The 21,598-nt window shown below is 41.9% G+C and overlaps 2 protein-coding genes across 8 annotated transcripts in view; one reads left to right on the top strand and one right to left on the bottom strand.

Moving 5' to 3' along the window:
- LOC118363256 (neutral alpha-glucosidase AB-like) overlaps positions 1-9,021 on the bottom strand; it is a 29,007-nt gene extending 19,986 nt beyond the window's left edge. Inside the window, exons 1-2 of one of the 6 annotated variants that reach the window (XM_035743931.2) lie at positions 5,352-5,548; positions 1,672-5,127 (exon numbers count right to left, since the gene is read on the bottom strand). In XM_035743931.2, coding sequence (XP_035599824.1) covers positions 2,154-5,127; positions 5,352-5,431 — 3,054 coding nt within the window. In that variant the 5' untranslated portion in view covers positions 5,432-5,548 and the 3' untranslated portion in view covers positions 1,672-2,153. Of the gene's footprint in view, positions 1-94; positions 117-777; positions 945-1,671; positions 5,128-5,351; positions 5,557-8,617; positions 8,667-8,762 lie in introns of those variants that run through there. The other 5 variants (XM_052486812.1, XM_052486814.1, XM_052486810.1 and 2 more) reach the window with 5 other exon arrangements.
- On the top strand, positions 4,997-18,565 carry LOC118363257 (phospholipase A and acyltransferase 4-like). Of its 2 annotated transcripts, none has more exons than XM_052486929.1 (6): positions 4,997-5,145; positions 14,887-14,986; positions 15,241-15,349; positions 16,490-16,626; positions 17,461-17,592; positions 17,795-18,565. In XM_052486929.1, exons 2-6 carry the CDS (start codon positions 14,972-14,974, stop codon positions 17,924-17,926), a joined length of 525 nt encoding a protein of 174 aa, XP_052342889.1. In that variant the 5' UTR covers positions 4,997-5,145; positions 14,887-14,971; the 3' UTR covers positions 17,927-18,565. The 2 variants fall into 2 exon arrangements, with proteins under 2 accessions (XP_052342889.1, XP_035599828.1); XM_035743935.2 differs by lacking the exon at positions 4,997-5,145 and adding an exon at positions 5,626-5,766.
- Positions 18,566-21,598: the final 3,033 nt, after the last annotated feature.

Below are 21,598 nucleotides of genomic sequence, written 5' to 3'. Positions count from 1 at the left end.
GACTACAATCACCACATTAAAAGGAGGAAATCATCATAGCAATCACACCCTTCACAAGATGAATGTTGTACCCCACATGTGAGATACGCGTTACCTTTGAAGTGATTCAGACAAGATGAATCAACTGTTTTTGTCTGGGGTTACAACAAAAATATATGTTGTACTCAAGGACCCGAAGTTGCTGCTTCCGGGTACCATATCCTGTTGTTGATTAACCTCGTCTAACGGGTTTATGAATCACTAACGTTATAGCTAGTTAACTTAGCTATACATGTTAATTAGCTAGTATGCATGGTTAATAGAAAGGCCATCTTTGGCAAACTATTATCTGGCTAACATGGCTTCTTGTCATTTGCGCTCGCTGCGTCCTAAAATGCTGTTAGAGCTATTCATCTGGCAAGCTAACGTCGATTTGGTCCTGTCAAATCTGGCTAGTTAGCCAACACCGGTTGCTAGCTACCTAAATCCCCGTCGTAATACAAGATGTAGGACAGAGATACGCACATATGATATTTCACCGATCGTAATAGTTATCAATGTATGTCCATCATTATCTAGCTAGATAGATCATCATCCCAAAAGGTGAACGTTAGCTGCTTAGAGAGCGCTGTCAGGCCGCTATTTCAATTAAAGGCTCGAGCTGCTAGCTAGAGACAGTAAAACGATAACTCAACCTGTCTACTCCTGGATATTGCAAGCGAATCACTGTGCATGCGAAATATTTTTCGAAACAACTAGTTAAATGTATAATTTAACCGCAGAAATGCTTTGTCTTACCTTACTACGAAGGCGGCCATCTTGGTTTAGTTTCAACCTTGGCCCACCCCGGTTTCACTCAAACTAACAAATATCGTGGAGTAACAATATTTTTTTGTAGTCTTTAAATATGTAGGACGAAATTGGATTATGGATTATTTTCAGTATTTATTATATATTAAATTTTCATCGGCAATTAGATTTGAAACTGTTATTTTGTATTTATGAGTCTTCTGGAATTATTCACCGTTTATCACCTCCTTGTATTACTTTGTCCTTTCAGACAAGGACACGTCAGCTTGAGGTGGTCAGTTCTGGAGCAACTCTCTGTGATTATTTTGTACTATGGTTGCACTGCACTTGCTTATTTTTCCTTCAGGGACAAACACACTTACAGGCTCTACCAATATAAAACATTGTGAAACATTTGCAGAGTATATGGAAGTCAGAGTCAATAATCCTTTACAGATATGTAATGGCTCTGTTTAGAATGGCATGCACATTTGGGGTCAATTCAGATTAATTCAAATCCAATTAAATTGAAAATGTCCCATTAAGTGTCAAAGGTGTAGTGTTGATAGAATTCCCCTCTAGGTTGACAAAATAACAGTCTCAGCTTTGCTACACTCTTGCACATTTATTAGGAGATCTGGTTCAAACATAAATTGTGCTGTATGTAAAGACATTTAAAGAATATTTGTGTGATTCATCATATACCTGCAGGCTGTGTTAGTTGATGTAAAATGATTACATTATCATTGATGTACCTTCTCATTAAAGTTAGTGGTCCTTCTGTAGCTCAGTTGGTAGAGCATGGCGCTTGTAATGCCAGGGTAGTGGGTTTGATTCCCGGGACCACCCATACGTAGAATGTATGCACACATGACTGTAAGTCGCTTTGGATAAAAGCGTCTGCTAAATGGCATATATTATTATTATTATTGTTATAAAGTTGTACTTGTTTCAATTCAAGAAAAAATAAGTTCAATTGAAATTCAGAACTGATGTAACTCGAAATGTAGACAGTCAAGTTCAAAGGCCAGATATTACAAACAACAAAATTATGATCACTCCCTTTTCTGCTAATTTATTTATGGTATACTACATGTTTTTATCCCCCTACAGTAACAGCTACATAAAAAATTATACTTAATCTATAAAAATGATACAAAACAGGAGAAAGATAAACAGTAGATATAACATGCTCAACTATGCTTCAGAGCACATACAGATATAGATTCAAGTTAGAGCAACAAACAAGAAAACAGCAAAGCAACATCTCCACAATTCCCGATCACCAACCACCCCTATCCTCATCTTTCACAAACAATTCCAACCGTCCCACTTCTTGCACCTTTTTCCTCTCCATCCCTCTATCAGTTCTCTCCTTCCCTTGTTCAGAGCTGGAAACGCCAGCATAGATGCCCCAGGCGGTCAATGTTCTTATGAAGGACACTGTGAATGGGTGCTACGTATCTCGCTACGTCTCCGTCCCGCGAGAAATCCCGGCAGAACAGGCCCTTCTCGGCACTGAAGACAAACTTCTGTGGCATGGGGCCGTTACCCCTTACATATTCCCACACAGCCAGGAGGAGAAGCCTCACTTCGAACGGCGTCAGGTAGGGGAAAGCCTCGTGGACGTTGCCCAGCACAGGGGGCAGCAGCTGGCCCTCACCCATACAGGACACCAGCATGCATGAGGCCTGGAGGTGCCACGGGGAGTCCATCGCCAAAGACTCCCTCGAAGCCTCCCAGTGGGCCAGCAGAGTGGCCAGCAGGCCCCGGAGCACCGCAGAACAGTAACAGAGAGCAGGACGCCCGGCAGCCACAACATGGAGTAAAGGGAAGAGGACAGGGTGGGCCTCGAAGCAGCGGCGGATGTGTATGTCACGCTCTACAGTTGTGCGTGCATGTTCCTCTGGCGGCCATGACAGTTCCCCGTTGGCTACGTCGGGGCAGATATACTCCACCAGCGTCACTGCCATCATTTTGGCCGCCTCAGCGTTGATGGGCGGCGGCTCGTCTGGAACGGAGGGCTGGTGTCGGGTGCCTCCACCGTTGCCGCCATTCCCGGATGGTGCACTGCAGCACTGGACGGTGACAGCCAGCAGAGTTTGGACATTCTGTATGACACTGGCGGCGTCGGGGTGAGGCGTAGCGCTGCGCTGCTTCAGACCCTTCCCTATCACCCCAGCATGGAACACAGACCACACACTGCCAGAGAAGTTGACCGTGGTGCCGAACCTGCAGTTGATGTCCAGCAGGGAGCCCACCCGGTCAGGGGCCAGGGACGGGGAGATGGGGGTGTCCCCTCCAATGTCCTCACTCTGCCCTCCGAACAAGTCAGTGTTTCCTTTATGTAGAGCTCCCTCCACCAGGTGCTGCAGGACATATTTGAGGGTTAGAGGAGAGTAACCTACCAGACGGGACAGGAGGAGCACCGAACAGTTCACCGCCTCTCCTCCCTGGCCTTCGTCTCTCCCCTTCCCTGTCTCTCCTCTCCTCCGCAGTGCCAGAAAGAAGTGTGTGACGGCAGCCCGACAAACAAGCAACAGGTGGGAAGGCAGGGCAGCACGGGGGAGGGGGCTGCGGGACAGGAGCCGCACGGCAGCGTGGGATACGGCCGGGTCACCGTGGAGGAGCAGAGGACAGAAGTCATGGAGGTGCCCTGAGACCGCTGCTCCAACCTGCACTGCCATGGAGGACTGAGGACTAGCACCTCCTCCTCCCATGCCTCCTCCTGGGCCCCTCCTCTCCTCCTCCTGTACACTCTGCATGGCAGAGCCCAGGTTGAGAAGGAGCTGGCAGAGCTGCCTGGGTCCCAGGGTGTGTGTATGGATCTGGGCCACGCAGCGGATCACTGCGGCAGGGATGAGGCCCGGCAGGCAGGCGGACAGTGGGGTGTGGAGCTGCCAGGCCAGGGCCAGCTGGTCTGGGTTCCGGGCCAGGGTGAGCAGCTGACAGAGGGCCTCCGTGGCTACGCTAGGGCCCCCGTATACAGACAACAGACACAGCAGACACAGCAGCTGGTGCAGCCAGAGATGACGCTTCCTCTCCAGTCTCAGCATCTCAGCACAGAGCTCTCCCACGTGGGACTGCAGCTCCTCTAGGAAGGGGACCACACGGGGCGCCTGGGAGGAGGGCGAGTGGGGGCGGCTGTAGTAGCCGTCATCCCCTTCTGAGCGGGTGTAGACCAGCTTGTGGAGGTGCAGCAGGAGCATCTGGAGGAGGAGGTCGCAGGCCTCCCGGACCCCCTCGTGAGGGGAAGACGTAGGGCCAGAGATGATGACAGAGGCAGGGGTGGCCGTGTCAGCTAGGAAGCGGAGGATGCGTGCCCCTCCAGCAGGGCTCTGGGCGATGAGGTGGACAGCCAGCCCCAGCATGTTGTCAAGCTCGTCCCTGGGAAGGCCCTGTAGAACAGCCTGGAGCTGGAGCAAGACTGGAGGCCGTAGAGACTCCACCAGCTCTGTAGATATGGCGCCCAGAAGAGAAGGAGACAGCGCCGCCAGCTGGAGAAGGAAGGGCACTGTAGCTCTGCGGAGCTGGGCTGAGTGCTCCAAGGAGGTGGACCCAGAGCTGGGGGGTATAGTCGGGGGACTGAGGCTCTCCTGGAACATCCTCAGCAGCTCCCGCCGGATGCTGTCAGAGTGCCGCGCTGCCAGGTGGCCTAGGATCCCCACCACAGAGCCGATCTTAGGCACTCGGCTGCTCTTGTCTCCCTGACACTTGTCAGCCGTCCCGTGGGAACAGAAGTCTTTAAGGCCACAGGCCAGGACACGGCTGATGATGGTGCCCGGGAAGGAGGATCCGATGTGAGCCACCACCCAGTCGAAGTGGGGGGAGTGCTGCACGGAGGTGTCCAGGAGAGCATCCACACATTGGTCAGGACACCAGGCTATCATAGCTGCCAGGCACTGGGTATAGGCCTCCATGAGGGAGCGTGTAGCCGCACAAGACATCCACAGCTGCAGCAGCTCGTTTAGGCTGGAGGAGTGGGGAGCTGCCCTGCGGCCAGCATGCTTGGAGCTCAGCTGCCCCAGCAGGTCTACAGCCCAGGTTGAGACAAGGGGAGCCCAGGCTCGGGGGTTGAGCTTAATGAACTCCGCCAGGACGCCATGGACCTCCGTGATGACATCCTCCAGGTTGGAGTCCCCGTCGCCATCGCCGTTTGTTTCTAGATTGTGAAGAAAGGCTGAGACGTGCTCGTTGTACACGCCCCTTAGGTGCTCGAGGACCGCCCCGCGACAGGCAGGCACAGACCGTAGTAGACGCACGGCACAGCGGGCATGCTCACGGACGCTGAGTTTACGACCCTGGGTCTGGTCCACGCCACTGATGAAGGATTTTATCTCCTGGGACAGTTCCTGGGGGCTACACACACGATAAAAGTTAAGTTTCTCTCTAAAAACAATTGGTATCAATTGTATTTTCTCTCTGACTATAATATTTCATAAATATGCTTGAAAAATGCTGACCACTGCATCTAACCTTAGCACAACAACAGCCTTAGAACTTGTTGGTACAGTAGGGAAGCAGCCACATAGCTACAACTACTGGCTAGTTAGCTAGCATGCTAGCTATGCTAAGCAACTCACCTAAATGCATTCTGCGGTGTGTGAGTGAGAGAGGTCTGCATGGTGACTGTCAGGGAAGTCCCGTCAAACACCGCACACATCGTTCAACTTCCCAAACTGAAAATAGAACATGAAGAACTCTCCCCTTATAACATCATATTTGACGTGTACAGTTGATTATTCGTAGCTTGTTACAAGTGCGCTCCAAACCGGAAGTCTTTATTTTCTTATTCTATCATTGTCTTTCGAGGGGTAATTTATTGCCATCTACTGGCCTGACACTGTACTTGGAAATCACGTCAGCACGCACGCTGCCAGGAGATACGCCCTCGGATTGGTTTGCTTTTTTTCCGAGTCAGCTGATTGTTGACGTCTAAAGTAATTTCTGTGTTCGATGTAAAGCAATCAACATCGTAGCAACGACACGGAACTTACTGTAAGTTATAAGAAGGGTCAAGTATTTAGTGATTATCTAGACTAAAGTACTTGTGAGAATTACAAATATCTAGCTAGCTAAATGGGATCGAAAGTCTTGACAGCATGCAAACATAGTCTATGTTGTGTGCCGTTTGTGGTCAGTTACAATAACGTAGCTAAAGTAGCTAGCTATTTACTTGCATAATTCATGTTTTTTTTTTTACAGTAGCGGTGCGTGGCTAAAATCACTGAGGAAGCCAGAAAAAAAGCCATATTACAACCTATGTGTTGTGATAATTGTGTTGTTTGCTCTATAACCTGTTAAGTACTATGTTGCCACAGTGTTATTTAGGCCTAAAGCCCGAGACAATAAGACAGTTGCAGAATAAATTCACCCAAACCTTTCTTTTATCACAAAACTGGATAGCAACCTCTGTTCGGTTTAGTCCACATAGCATATTGCATGTAATAGACAGTTACATGACCTCAAGCAAGTTAATGTTTCCGACATTTTCGGACCACTAAACAACTATTGATTTAAAACCACAGATATTTACCACAAGTTGCAAAGAAAACAGGAGTTGCCTCGACTCTTCCAACACCATTTCAACATCATCAAATCACCGCTGCTTAGTCTAATACAGTGACAACTAAAAGATACCAAAAACAATTTAGTCCAATCAAGATATATATTATGTTTTTGATTTTTTATTTAACCATTATTTAACTTGGCAAGTCAGTTAAGAACAAATTCTTATTTACAATGACGGCCAACCAAAAGGCAAAAGGCCTCCCGGGATTCAAAATACAAAATAAAATAAAAAATATAGGACAAAACACACATCACGACATGAGAGACACCACAACTCTACATAAAGAGAGACCTAAGCCAACAACAGCATGGCAGCAACGCATAAAAATACAGCATGGTGGCAACATAACATGAAAACAACATGGTAGCAACACAACATGGCAGCAGCACAACATGGTAGCAGCTGTCGTGACTAGAGGACGACAGATTATGATTTTTCAACGCCGATACCGATTATTGGAGGACCAATAAAGCCGATACCAATTAATCGGCCGATTTGACATTTTTATTTTTTTAATAATGACAATTACAACAATACTGAATGAACAATTATTTTAACTTAATATAATATATCAATAAAATCAATTTACCCTCAAATAAATAATGAAACATGTTCAATTTGGTTTAAATAATGCAAAAACAAAGTGTTGGAGAAGAAAGTAAAAGTGCAATATTTGCCATGTAAGAAAGCTAACGTTTAAGTTCCTTGCTCAGACCATCCTTTTAACATGAGTCTTCAATATTACATTTACATTTACATTTAAGTCATTTAGCAGACGCTCTTATCCAGAGCGACTTACAAATATTCCCAGGTAAGAAGTTTTAGGTTGTAGTTATTATAGGAATTATGGGACTATTTCCCTCTATACCATTTGTATTTCATTAACCTTTGACTATTGGATGTTTTTATAGGCACTTTAGTATTGCCAGTGTAACAGTATAGCTTCCATCCCTCTCCTCGCTCCTCCCTGGGCTCGAACCACGAACACAACGACAACAGCCACCCTCGAAGCAGTGTTACCCATGCAGAGCAAGGGAAACAACCACTCCAAGGCTCAGAGCGAGCGAGTGACGTTTGAAACGCTATTAGCGTGCGCTAACTAGCCAGCCATTTCACTTCGGTTACACCAGCATCATCTCAGGAGTTGTTGATATGCTTGAAGTCATAAACAGGGCAATGCTTGACGCACAAGGAAGACCTGCTGGCAAAACGCAGAAAGTGCTGTTTGAATTCATATTTACGCGCCTGCTTCTGCCTACCACCGCTCAGTCAGATACTTAGATACTTGTATGCTCAGTCAGATTATACGCAATGCATGACACGCTAGACAATATCATCAACCATGTGTAGTTAACTAGTGATTATGATGGATTGTTTTTTATAAGATACGTTTTATGCTAGATAGCAACTTACCTTGGCTTACTGCATTTGCGTAACAGGCAGTCTCCTTGTGGAGTGCAACGAGAGAGAGGCAGGTCGTTATTGAGCTGGACTAGTTAACTGTAAGATTGGATCCCCCGAGCTGACAAAGTGAAAATCTGTCGTTCTGCCCCTGAACGAGGCAGTTAACCCACCATTCCTAGGCCGTCATTGAAAATAAGAATGTGTTCTTAACTGACTAGCCTAGTTAAATAAAGATTAAATAAAGGTGTAAAAAAAAAAAATACAGATTTCTGATTGTTATGAAAACTTCCGATTAATTGGTCGACCTCTAGTCGTGACGTGACTCTCATTAATGTGATGACTGTTATTTATCAAATAATTACCTACTATGTCTAATTCTTACCAGATTAAATTAATCATGTAACAATTAACTCATTAGGACTTTGGGGCACCACAGGAGAAATTGTTTAACGAGTTACCATCTCCCGAATTACCTAAAGGATATATATATATCAAAAACAGTCACTTATTAATCATTACCTCATATCAGTCTCATTCTGAACGTCGAAGACTTATTGAATCTGCACAAACCTGAGTCTTACTGATAATTTTGTACCACATACATTTATTTCATTATTTATTTACTAACACACTAAATGATAACACAGGATACACACAGACACCCACACACACAGTATAGGTTATTAATTAGAAACTTAATATGATGACAGGTACCTGGCGGACTAACACAATAATACAGTTGTTACAAAAGATGGAGAGTTAAAGAGAAAGAGAGACAACACTTGGATACTTTGGGGAACTATGCTCACAGTAACCCTAATACCTTGCCCCAAACTGCTGCCCCTTTGGGTAAGAAGTAATGCATGTATTTACGTGTTGAAGGTCTTTGTCGTGTATCTCTGTTGGACCCAGGCCTTCGTGAAAAGCCTTCTCCTTTGGATGGGCCTTCTCCTTCGTTCTCAGGTGTAAGGCTCTGATCGTTCACAACAGGTCACAATGCCCTTCTTAGTTCACTTACTTGCACTTGTTCTTGAAGAGTGGTCTTCTGAGGACGGCTAATCAGCCATGTCAATGATCCCAAGTGGTGATGAAAGCAGTGTAGTCGGTGATGATTTGAAAAGAGTAACCAGGTGTTCATACTCAAATTCCCTTTCTTAGATATAGCTACTCAACTGTAACATTGACTGTTAGAGGCTACTTCGTCTACTTCGTCTACTTCAACCTCATGTTGATTTTCATTGGTCGTGGCCTAGCTGCAGCTTATGGTCCGTTTAGTCTGGTATGTTAATTCTTAACTCAATCTTTTATACCTTCTGAGTAAAAGGGGCATTTTCATCATGATTACATGCTCGCTGGGCTCCCTGGGGCGTGGCTAGTCAAGAGGCAAAGTATTATAATTACTACGATCTTGTTAGAGAACTAAAATCACAATCCTATCATCACAAAAACGTTCTCTTCATCCTTGATATTTTCTACACCACGTAAAAGATGTAACCCTGATATACACAGTGTAAAAGCTCCTCAAGTTACAATTTTTTCGTTATAACGTGTTTATACCATTTTTAATGACATCATAAAATAAACATTAATTTTCCAAATTCCATCTTTCATAATTCCCAACATTCAGATGTTGAAATATATTGTCCCAGTGTTCCTTGTTGGATGTTGTGGGTGGCAAAATCTTCTGTAACAAAGAGACATTCCATTCACCCATACTAGAGACCAAAAGGAGTCGTCTGCTGCCCACAATTTACTATCGACGTGAGGTGTCATAAAACCCCCCACATCAATCCCTTCCCCCCTCTGCGGGTGAGAGGGCTCTGTAGACGCTGATCCACTGTAACTTGATCTTTGGATCCTCAAATGAGAGTCATGACACAGCACAAACTATGGTACAAACATTATTGGGCACAGACAGCACCACAAATGGCAAGAAAGTAGAGACAACAATAAATCACGTGAAGCAACCACAACTATCAGTAAGAGTGTCCATGACTGAGTCTTTGAATGAACAGATGTAGATAAAACGGTCCAGTTTGAGTGTTTTTTTGCAGCTCGTTCCAGTCCTTAGCTGCAGAGAACTGAAAAGAGGAGTGACCCAGGGATCTGTGTGCTTTGGGAACCTTTATCAGAATGTGACTGGCAGAACGGGTGTTGTATGTTGGAGGATAAGGACTGCAGTAGGTATCTCAGATAGGGGGGACTGAGGCCTAAGAGGGTTTTATAAATAAGCATCAACCAGTGGGCCTTGAGACGGGTATACAGAGGTGGCCAGTTTACAGACTAGTATAGAGTGCAGTGGTGTGTCCTATAAGGAGCATTTGTGGCAAATCTGATGGCCGAATGGTAAAGAACATCTAGCCGGTCGAGATCACTCTTACTTGCCGATCTATAAATCACGTCTCTGTAGTCTAACATGGGTAGGATGGTCATCTGAATCAGGGTTAGTTTGGCAGCTGGTGTGAAAGAGGAGCGATTACCATAGAGGAAACCAAGTCTAGATTTAACCTTAGCCTGCAGCTTTGATATGTGCTGAGAGAAGGACAGTGTACCATCTAGCCATACTCTCAAGTACTTGTATGAGGTGACTACCTCAAGCTCTAAACCTTCAGAGGTAGTAATCACACCAGTGGGGAGAGGGGCATTCTTGCTACCAAACCAGATTACCTTTGTTTTAGAGTTGTTCAGAACAAGGTTAAGGACAGAGAAAGCTTGTTGGATACTAAGAAAGCTTTGTTGTAGAGCGTTTAATACAAAATCCGGGGAGGGGCCAGCTGAGTATAAGACTGTGTCATCTGCATATAAATGGATGAGAGCACTTCCTACTGCTTGTGCTATGTTGTTGATGTAAATTGAGAAGAGCGTGGGACCTAGGATCGAGCCTTGGGGCTACTCCCTTGGTGACAGACAGTGGCAGACAGTGGCTGAGACAGCAGATGTTCTGACTTTATACACTGCACTCTTTGAGAGAGGTAGTTAGCAAACCAGGCCAAAGACCCCTCAGAGACACCAATAATCCTTAGCCGACCCACAAGAATGGAATGGTCTAGCTTATCAAATGCAAAAGCAGCTCAGTTTCCACCTAATTTTGTGGGCAGTTACCTCTGCACCAATGGGACGGGAAACTCTCCTGCCATTGTTAGGCTCAAGAGTTTTCACACCTCTCACTTCACACTTCTGTGCGAATTTCAGTCAGTTTCTTTCATAGCAGCTTCGTAGCCTTATTTATTAAGCTTTATATAACAAAATTACCAAGAGATTGTCTTTTAATTTTTGTCTTCAGAAGTAAGTTCAGACTGAACATTACTCACCTAGTTTTCTGTTAGATGGTGTTTCCATATTCCGCTGTGTTTCTTATGCAGGTTTTGGTTTGTTAGAAGTTTTTTTTCTTCTGGATAATTCTTGCTAGTAATAGTCCATTCAGGTAATTTTGTTCAAAATTAAGGTTTTAGTTATGGAATTGTGATATGGAATGAAGGTTTTGATGTCCTAGCGAAAAAAATCAAGTTTATTTACATTTATCCAACTTTTTGCAGAAGAACTCAGGAGCCCATGCTCTCTGTGTCTGTTCGCTCTCTCTATATATAGATTTAAGATGCGGCTGTCCATGGTTCTGATTTCTGTTTGTGCAAGTAGAAAAATATGTTTACACCCTACTTATCGAGAAACTCCAATGCCATCCTCCTCTCTTTCGTCTTGACAAAACAGTCTATTACTCTGTCATACAGGACAGGCTTTTATTTCTTGTTGTCCTAGGCTACCTTGCTAAAATGGTTGTTTGCTAGCCTAAATTCCATTCATGGGCAATGTTAGCTAGTTTACATTAGCCTTCTACATCTAGCTACATATTGAACTTCCATCCTCTCAGGCCAGGGGCACAACAATGTATGAATTAATGGTTGGATCAGAATCACTGTTAAAGTCATTGGCCAGTAAGGAGAATGAAGTAAAACCACATGTTCAAATCTCTATCTCCATCCATGGCTAATTTAGGAAAGGGACAATTTTAGCTAGCTAGCCACCGGACGACAACAACACAACAAGATGCAACAATTCAAGTTGTTTCTGTCAATGACGTATGCGCTCAATGTGATTTGATAGGAGTTACACCAAAATCCAAGCTGGCTTCCCTTGACACTTTCTTTTGGTGCGCCAAGACCAATCACAGTTGAGCTCGCTCAGTTTAGCTCAACGCTGATTGGCTAATTTTTTATATGTTTTTTTATCAAGGTAAGCTAAATGCACGCATGCTTCCCTTGCATTCCATTCAATGCTATGGGCGGCAACAATGTCATGCTTGTTTGAACCAGACAGCATCAGATAGATGGCCTACACATAAAGAGACAGAGGGGCACTGTTTTGGTCGCTCACATGCTTTCTCCGGTGAGATACATATGGAGCCAGATAGCTGCCAAAAGGTTGAACGTATGAATCGTTAGGATCGTAAGAAAAGCCATGCGTGAAACGTAAATGTGAAATGTAATCTGTGAACATATAAACACCATGTTGTGATTACGGATAACTTTTAGTCTTGAACAAATCTTGTGTTGCAATTCTGATGTACATATTACCTGATGTGTATATACCTTTCCAAGTTTTGGCAATTTCATCTCACCAACAATAAAAACTTGTGAGGAGTACTATGAGAACAAGCATAACACAGTATACAAAAAACGGAAGTAAGGGAAACCGGGAAGAGGTATCCTGCATGTTTTCAAGTTAAAATTCTCCATTCTATATTACTAATATTTCAACGTTTCATTTAGGCCTATCTACAAACCTGTAGGCATTGCAATTTAGGCTATCATTTTGTGTACTGGTGTCTTGCAGTACTCTATTTGTGTTTTATTACTGCTTTTATTATAGGCCTCCCCTTAAAAAGAGGACCCAGCTCACAGGCCTCTAAATACATTTGAAACTAAATAGTTGAAGAAGCACATGCAGTGGCTAATAGGATCGGGAAAACCAATCTGGCAATAAGAATAGGCTTGACCATTTGGGACCCCTTGGCTATTTAGCTCAGGACAGGTTATAGCTAAGACTTAGTCAACATTTCTTTAATCTAATTTATTGATATGGATATAGCCTCTGCGTGATGGGGTTGTGCAATGCAAATGGCTACAAGCCTACATACAGAGTGGAATTCGCAAATACAACAGTCAAAATGCCTAGCATAAGGCCTACAGTCCGTGCTCCCAAATACAGGAAAAAGTGTACATGATCACCACAGTAGCCCCCACGCGGCTATAAAAAATAAATTATGCAATTATATGACTGTTAGAGAACACACAACAAACAGTATGGCATATTTAGATAGTGGAATAGGCCTAGCCTAAATCATATTTACTTTCTATTTTGCAGCTCAGGTGATTATTTTAGACAAGGGTCTTCTGTGTCTTTATAATACAATTCTCACACAAGTAATTTGCTGAAGGCCCAAGCCTGTATTACGTCATCTACTGTTATAACGTCCTTATCGAATGCTCTAGACTATTATTCTGGAAATGAAACCGGAAGCTGCAAATCAACTATAAAGTCTTGGCTAGAGTTGCTTGATTGACTAGCGATCTTTGACTAGCTACATTCGGTTCATGTCCTTTGCAGATGTCACACGTTTGTGCTTATAAAAAAATATGTGTAACCCGAGTAAAGGGAGACGTAAAGTAAGAATGAAACGTGTAAATGTTCATCCATAGTCGTATCATAGGGTTTGTTCGTTTACAGATCTAATTTAACGGTCGTATCATAGGGTTTGTTCGTTTACAGATCTAATTTAACGGTCGTATCATAGGGTTTGTTCGTTTACAGATCTAATTTAACGGTCGTATCATAGGGTTTGTATGTTTACAGATCTAATTTAACGGTCGTATCATAGGGTTTGTTCGTTTACAGATCTAATTTAACGGTCGTATCATAGGGTTTGTACGTTTACAGATCTAATTTAACGGTCGTATCATAGGGTTTGTACGTTTACAGATCTAATTTAACGGTCGTAATCATAGGGTTTGTTCGTTTACAGATCTAATTTAACGGTCGTATCATAGGGTTTGTACGTTTACAGATCTAATTTAACGGTCGTATCATAGGGTTTGTACGTTTACAGATCTAATTTAACGGTCGTATCATAGGGTTTGTACGTTTACAGATCTAATTTAACGGTCGTATCATAGGGTTTGTACGTTTACAGATCTAATTTAACGGTCGTATCATAGGGTTTGTACGTTTACAGATCTAATTTAACGGTCGTATCATAGGGTTTGTACGTTTACAGATCTAATTTAACGGTCGTATCATAGGGTTTGTACGTTTACAGATCTAATTTAACGGTCGTAATCATAGGGTTTGTACGTTTACAGATCTAATTTAACGGTCGTATCATAGGGTTTGTACGTTTACAGATCTAATTTAACGGTCGTAATCATAGGGTTTGTACGTTTACAGATCTAATTTAACGGTCGTAATCATAGGGTTTGTACGTTTACAGATCTAATTTAACGGTCGTATCATAGGGTTTGTACGTTTACAGATCTAATTTAACGGTCGTATCATAGGGTTTGTACGTTTACAGATCTAATTTAACGGTCGTAATCATAGGGTTTGTACGTTTACAGATATAATTTAACGGTCGTATCATAGGGTTTGTGCGTTTACAGATCTAAATTAACAGTTGTATCATAGGGTTTGTACGTTTACAGATCTAATTTAACGGTCGTATCATAGGGTTTGTACGTTTACAGATCTAATTTAACGGTTACGTTTTCTGTTTCACACATGGCTTTTCTTAGGATCCTAACTATTTACATAGCGATTTCCTTACGATCCTAACGATACGTATGTTTTAGCTTTTGGCAGCTATCTTGCTCCATAGATACATTCAGCCTCTTGGGAATGAATTGAAGAAAAATTCTGAAACAGAAAGACAAAAGTAATTGAAAAATTATATATATATATATTATTTAATTGTTTTGGTGTACCCTGGCTCTCCTTGGCATCCATGAATACACTCCACTGATTTTTTATAGACACCAGAACATAGTGAAATTAGATCAGTATCTAGTTTATTGCCTAATATTTTGTTAGCTAATGTCTTAGGAAAACAGCCCCCCTAAATATAACACATAGATTTTGTTCTGACTTTACAGGGTCAAGATAAAAGCTCAGGAAAAACGTAAAGTTAGTTACAAGCAGAAGGGAAATCAAAACTGTGGAAAGGAAATAAGGGTAACCATGGCTCCAACATTGGTAAGTAAAGTCCAATCCAAATGTTGATTGTGTCCACTGTCTCTGTGTAATATGTTTTTATGCAAATATTTACATTTTGTTTGTACAAAGTAGTGTTTGCACGACGAGATCTGAGCACTTTCCCTTTCAGAACGGCATACTTGGCAGTTGGTTGGCGGTTGCATACTTCAACAAGAGGGTGTCTAGAAACAACACCCCTGTATGTGGCAATACACAGATTTGCCAAATCCTACTTATTATTTCTCCCTTGACAGTACGATGAGAAGCCAGAGCCAGGGGACCTGATAGAGATATTCAGATGCAACTTCCAGCACTGGACTTTGTACGTTGGTGACGGTTGTGTCGTTCACCTGGCCCCACCCTGTGAGTTATACTGTTGAGTATGATCAAATCTTTATTTTAGAAGATATAGTGCACTCAACCATTTATATACAGTAGCCTATATACAGTGGCTTGCGAAAGTATTCACCCCCCCTTGGCATTTTTCCTATTTTGTTGCCTTACAACCTGGAATTAAAATAGATTTTTGGGGGGTTTGTATCATTTGATTTAAACAACATGCCTACCACTTTGAAAATGCAAAATAATAATAAGGTATTTCAGTTTTTATTTTTATACATTTGCTAGCATTTCTAAAAACCTGTTTTTGCTTTGCTATTATGGGGTATTGTGCGTAGATTGATATTTTAGAATAAGTCTGTAACGTAACAAAATGTGGAAAAAGTCAAGGGGTCTGAATTCTTTCTGAATGCACTGTTTTTTGATTAGAAGTATTCATCCCCGAGTCAATGTTTGAAACACATTTGGCAGCGATTACATCTGCAAATCTTTCTGGGTAAGTCTCTAAGAGATATTGTACACTTGGATTGTACAATATTTGCTCATTATTCTTTTAAAAAATCCTCAAGCTCTGTCAAGTTGGTTGTTGATTATTGCTAGACAGCTATTTTCAAGTTTTTCCATAGATTTTCATGACGATTTAAGTCAAAACTGCTACTAGGCCACTCAGGAACATTCATTGTCGCCTTGGTAAGCAACTCCAGTGTATATTTGGCCCTGTGTTTTAGAATATTGTTCTGCTGAAAGGTGAAGAAAAAAAAACGTATTATGTGACTTGTTAAGCAAATGTTTACCCTTGAACTTATTTAGGCTTGTCATAACAAAGGGATACTTATTGACTGAAGACATTTCAGATTTTCATTTTTAATTCATTTGTAAAAATAAAATAAAAAAATTAAAAGCATCCTTCCACTTTGGCATTATGGGTTATTGTGTGTAGGCCAGTGACACAAAATCTCAATTTCTTCCATTTTAAATTCGTACGCAACAAAAATGTGGAAAATGTCAAGGGGTGTGAATACTTTCTGATAAAAACTAATGTGACAAAACTCAACTTTAAAGTCATCTTTGGCACTGATGATATGTTTTCTGACATGTTTTGTCTGTGCACCCCCTCCGTTGGAACTTTTCCCTCTCCTTCTCCCATGTCTCTTTGCTCCCCAGCCGAGGTCCCTGGAGCCAGTTCCAACAGCCTGATGTCTGTGCTCAGTGACAAGGCTAAGGTGAAGAAGGAAAAGATCTGGGACGTGGTGGGGCATGATCAGTGGTGCATCAACAACCAGCTTGATAAGGATTACCAGGTAAGTACAGTATTGTTGCGACCCAAAATAGCACCCCATGGGGCCCTGGTCAAACATAGTGCACTGTGTTAAAGTACTACTTAAGTATTTTGGGGGGGTATTTTTTGGGGGGTATCTGTACTTTACTTTACTATTAAAATTTTTGCCAACTTTTACTTTTACTTCACTACGTTCCTAAAAAAAGATGTACTTTTTACTCCATACATTTTCCCTGAAACCCAAAAGTACTTATCAAGAGAACATCCCTAGTCATCACTACTGCCTCTGATCTGGCTGACTCAACACTAAACACAAATGCTTCATTTGTAAATGATGTCTGAGTGTTGGAGTGTGCCCTTGGCTGTCTGCGAATAAATAAATAAAAAATAAAATTATTCTGTCTGTTTTATTTAATGTAAAGGAATTTGAAATGGTTTACTTTTGCTTTTGATACTTAAGTACATTTTAGCAATTCCATTTACTTTTGATACTTAAGTATATTTAAAACCAAATACCTTTTAGACTTTTACTCAAGTAGTATTTTACTGGGTGACTTTCACTTTTACTTAAGTCATTTTCTATTAAAGGTATCTTTACTTTTACTCAAGTGTGACACTTGGGTACTTTTTCCACCGCTGGGAATAAGGTGCCAGCCTGTGTGATCCTATGTGGCTCAGTTGATAGAGCATGGTGCTTGTAATGCCAGAATAGTGTTTTGATTCCCGCTGGGGCCAACCAAATGAAAATGTATGCATGCACTAGTGTAAGTTCGCTTAAGATAAAAACGTCTGCTAAATGGCATAAATTGCTTAGCATAAAATGATCTTCTAAATGTCATGCATTATATTATTATAGGTCAGACCCATCTGTGAGATACTGAAGGACGCCCAGGCCTATGTGGACCAGGAGCTGCCCTTCTGTGTCTTCAAGGGGAACTGTGAGCACTTTGTCACAGAGCTGAGATATGGGAAGGCTGAGTCTCGACAGGTAGGTACACTGGACTGGTGCTCATCAATAGGTGTACTGTGCTCAGCATAGAGTTATCTTGTGAGCCATAATGACATTCTCAAGCTATGAATGTGTGTCAAGAGAGTGTAGAGTAACTGGATTACTTGTTGTTATACATTCAAAGCATCTATGACTATTTCTGACTCAGTCATTCATTCAAATGAATGTCTTTTTCTGCCAGGTTCAGCAGGCTGTGGAAACAGTGGGAATGGCCGCAATGGTGGGCTTTGGAGTCCTTGCTGTTGCAGGTATCGCGGCAGCCATCTTTGGAGGTGGAAGCAAAAAGAAGAATAAAGGGGGAGAATATAAGTGAGCACCTGTATGATAGCTTCCTGAGCAGCCAATCACCAATAGGCCTGATATAGATTAATTATTCAACTACAGTACTACTGCCCTCGTCACTTGAATAATTCTGTTGTTTTCAGAAGGGAGGATTGTGTATTTCCGTACATCTTTTTAAAAAACTTTTACAATTACACAGACGTGATTTGAAAGCACAAAGGAAACGAGGAACAGTGTCTTGTTATAATTATGAGGTTTAAAGCCTTGTAGGTGTCATAGCCTTGCAGGCTTCTAGCTGATTTAACAAAAAAATTATAATTTACTTATAAGCTATGAAGTTTCCCTACTAAAGTTTCAACATATTTATCTAGACTGAGATCTTTTTATAATGGGATAAAATGGTATTCCACTGAAGTCCTGATATTTCTATCATGAATTCAATTGTCTTTAGGACTCACAGAACTACTCCTGGTTAGGGTCGGAGTGGATACGTCCAGTGGGCTGTCTTGAGCCCCCACCTGTTTAGCTAATAAAAAATATATATATTTTAAAAACGTGTGCCTGTTTTACATGTTATTTTGGCATTAAAACGTGTCACATATCAGTTTGCAAACATTGTAAAAAAATGTTTTTTTTAAAGAATCATTGAGTTAATAAAACAAAATACAAACATGGTCTCTTTTTTTGCATTCTTGAGTAAGGCAGCTCCAAAATGGAGGTGTTTCAGCCTAGCTCAGGGCTTTCTGCGGTGGTGGGGCAGCCAGCAGAAAATATGGAGCGTAGGGGTTGGTAATGTTCTCTAGTTGCGCCATGATTGGCTCAGTGTTCTGTCACTCATGGGGACACTACGTCACTGCAAAATCTACGGCTAGATCTTTAAAATTCAAACCCCTTGGGTCCTGCCATAGAGTTACATTAGAAGTTCCCATCCAAGAAGGCTCAAGGTAGAAATGATGAACAGATAAAAATGTCAAATCACATCTACCGTAGCTTTGATTGGACTGATCATGACAACATCATACTTTAAAAATCTTAGCAAGCTAGACAAGCAGTCATCGTCATGAATTATGTAGACAATCTACTGGAAAATCCTTTTAAATCCTTGTCATATGAAGATAAATTATAGATAAAACGTATCGGTGCTCATCGGCCATTGGGCATAAACATTACACAACAGGTTGGAAATCACAAATTCAACAATGAGTGGTTTGGAAGGAATCAGTGGCTAACTTAACTTTTTTTCCCCTATTGTGTTATTGACTTGTTAATTGTTTACTCCATGTGTAACTCTGTGTTGTCTGCTCACACTGCTATGCTTTATCTTGGCCAGGTCGCAGTTGCAAATGAGAAATTGTTCTCAACTAGCCTACCTGGTTAAATAAAGGTGAAATAAACATTTTTTAAATTTTAAAAATAAAAACTGCAAGCGTTGCAAAACAATCACTAGCTTGCTATTCAGTGGAGTGGGTGTGTGGTCCAAGTCTGGGCTTAAGGGTCTCTTTTCCAAGCTTAAAATAATACACATTCAACACCATGGGCCAGAAAAGTTGTACTACATTGGCCATGCTCTCAATCCAGCATGACTTCTGCCACGTTCAAAACAACTGGAAACTCAGAACTGGGAAATCTCAGACGTCAGTCAGTTCAATAGAACTGGGAACTCTGAAAAAAACGAGCTCCAACTGGGAAAATAAGTTTTGAACGGTCATCCAACTTGTAATTCCAAGTCAGGAACTCTGACCTCTTTCTAGAGCTCTGACCTGAAGACCACTGAAGTCATGATTCAACCTGAACCTATTGTTCACCACTGTCAGGAACTCTGGCCTCTTTCTAGAGCTCTGACCTGAAGACCACTGAAGTCATGATTCAACCTGAACCTATTGTTCACCACTGTCAGGAACTCTGGCCTCTTTCTAGAGCTCTGACCTGAAGACCACTGAAGTCATGATTCAACCTGAACCTATTGTTCACCACTGTCAGGAACTCTGGCCTCTTTCTAGAGCTCTGACCTGAAGACCACTGAAGTCATGATTCAACCTGAACCTATTGTTCACCACTGTCAGGAACTCTGACCTCTTTCTAGAGCTCTGACCTGAAGACCACTGAAGTCATGATTCAACCTGTTTTTCCCAGATGTCTTGAAAGCACCATAAATCCAGATAATGCCAGACTTTGATGACAAAATTTTCCCACAAAGACCGCCGCGCCACCTTCCTGTTCAAGTGATCACAGCACAACAAGGTGAGTCCAAAAATGTATTTTATCCTGCTGCATAAATGATGTAATATGCCAGGGAGATTTGTATGCCGTAACTAAGAAAGTAATACTAAGTGTATGTTGTGTAGTAAGCTGTTAGTAGCCCATGTGCCTCACCTTAATAATTTGGTCCCTTTCCCCCTCATAATTTAGCCTACTGTTATGACTTGGAGGTGTACATGTAGCCTATAGCCTGTTTTAGAGAAATATAATCATTGAATATTGTAAGAGCTTTCATTGTCTGCTTATATGCCCCCATTATTTATCCTACGGTTCTGACTTGGTGTACAGAGAGAATACTGTAAGAATGGCCCATATTCTAAATTCTGTCGCTGTACATTTCAAAAGTGCAGAACAAATAGTTATGCTATGTCCATCCAAGCTCGCTCATTAATATCTTAATAGAAATTACGGATTGCCTCTTATCCGCTCTTCGTCCCCTTCTGCCATCGTTTGTACATCTCAATTGTCAGTAGAAACCACATTTGTTTAAGCAAGTCAGCCATATCAGCAATGTTTTTTTTAAAGGCAGTAAATGAGGCTGAATGAACTGCTTTGCTGCTCAACAAGGCTCCACTGATAACCAGGTGTATCGGTGGTAAGGATTCACTCCATGGTGCTGAAAAGAAAGCTCTGCTGTGCTCAGCTTTATGTAGGCCCTAACAGTTTGTCACAGTCATAGTGTTGTGGCTTTGCAGGCATGCATCAAAAATATTTTGGGGGGAGTTTGCCCCACCAACAATCGCCACTGGATACATCTAATGCTCCTTATATCGCCTTGAAATGACTGACAGCGTTATGAACCAAATCTTTATTCATGAGTATACTAGCAATTTCTAGATGTTGGATTGAAAATATTTTATCTTAACCAGTGCTTGATCCGTAAACTTGTTTGCACATTAAGTTGAAATATATTGATAATGAATAAACTGAATCTCGTCATTTTAGATTAGTTGATCTGGTCTTGACATGCTCTGCAATGTAAGTTTGTACATTTTTAATAAACATTATTTGGTATCTAGGTTTGTGGTCTGGTTAACATACTTCTCTTAGTAAACAGAAACACCTGTTGTCCCACAAGGAATTTTCCAGTGGATTTGGATGTTGGCAGAAGCAGAAATTATTCTGAATATATATTTGTAAAACAGTTCACACCCTTTCGCATAACACTTTGTCATGGTTTTATTTTGGGAATTGTACACAAGATTCTCTCTCTATAAAACAATGCATCTGATTTCACTGGACTTCCCTCCCTCGCCACCCACAACATATTTAAACATCACAGAGCACAGTTCATCTGACTCCAGTAAACCGTGCTGAAATCAAATAAAAGGCACAAACAGAACCTTCTCTTTCCCTTGACCCACCCAACACTACCAATCTGACAAGATAGTTGATGGGCAGAATTATCTTTCACTTTATGATTTGATTTTAAATAGCTAAGTGA

This window comes from Oncorhynchus keta, chromosome 30 (genome assembly GCF_023373465.1).
Source record: "Oncorhynchus keta strain PuntledgeMale-10-30-2019 chromosome 30, Oket_V2, whole genome shotgun sequence".
In the NCBI taxonomy this organism is placed as follows: Eukaryota; Metazoa; Chordata; class Actinopteri; order Salmoniformes; family Salmonidae; genus Oncorhynchus; species Oncorhynchus keta.
Note: the sequence above shows the minus strand (reverse complement) of the source record. Positions and strands in the feature narration are given on the sequence as shown.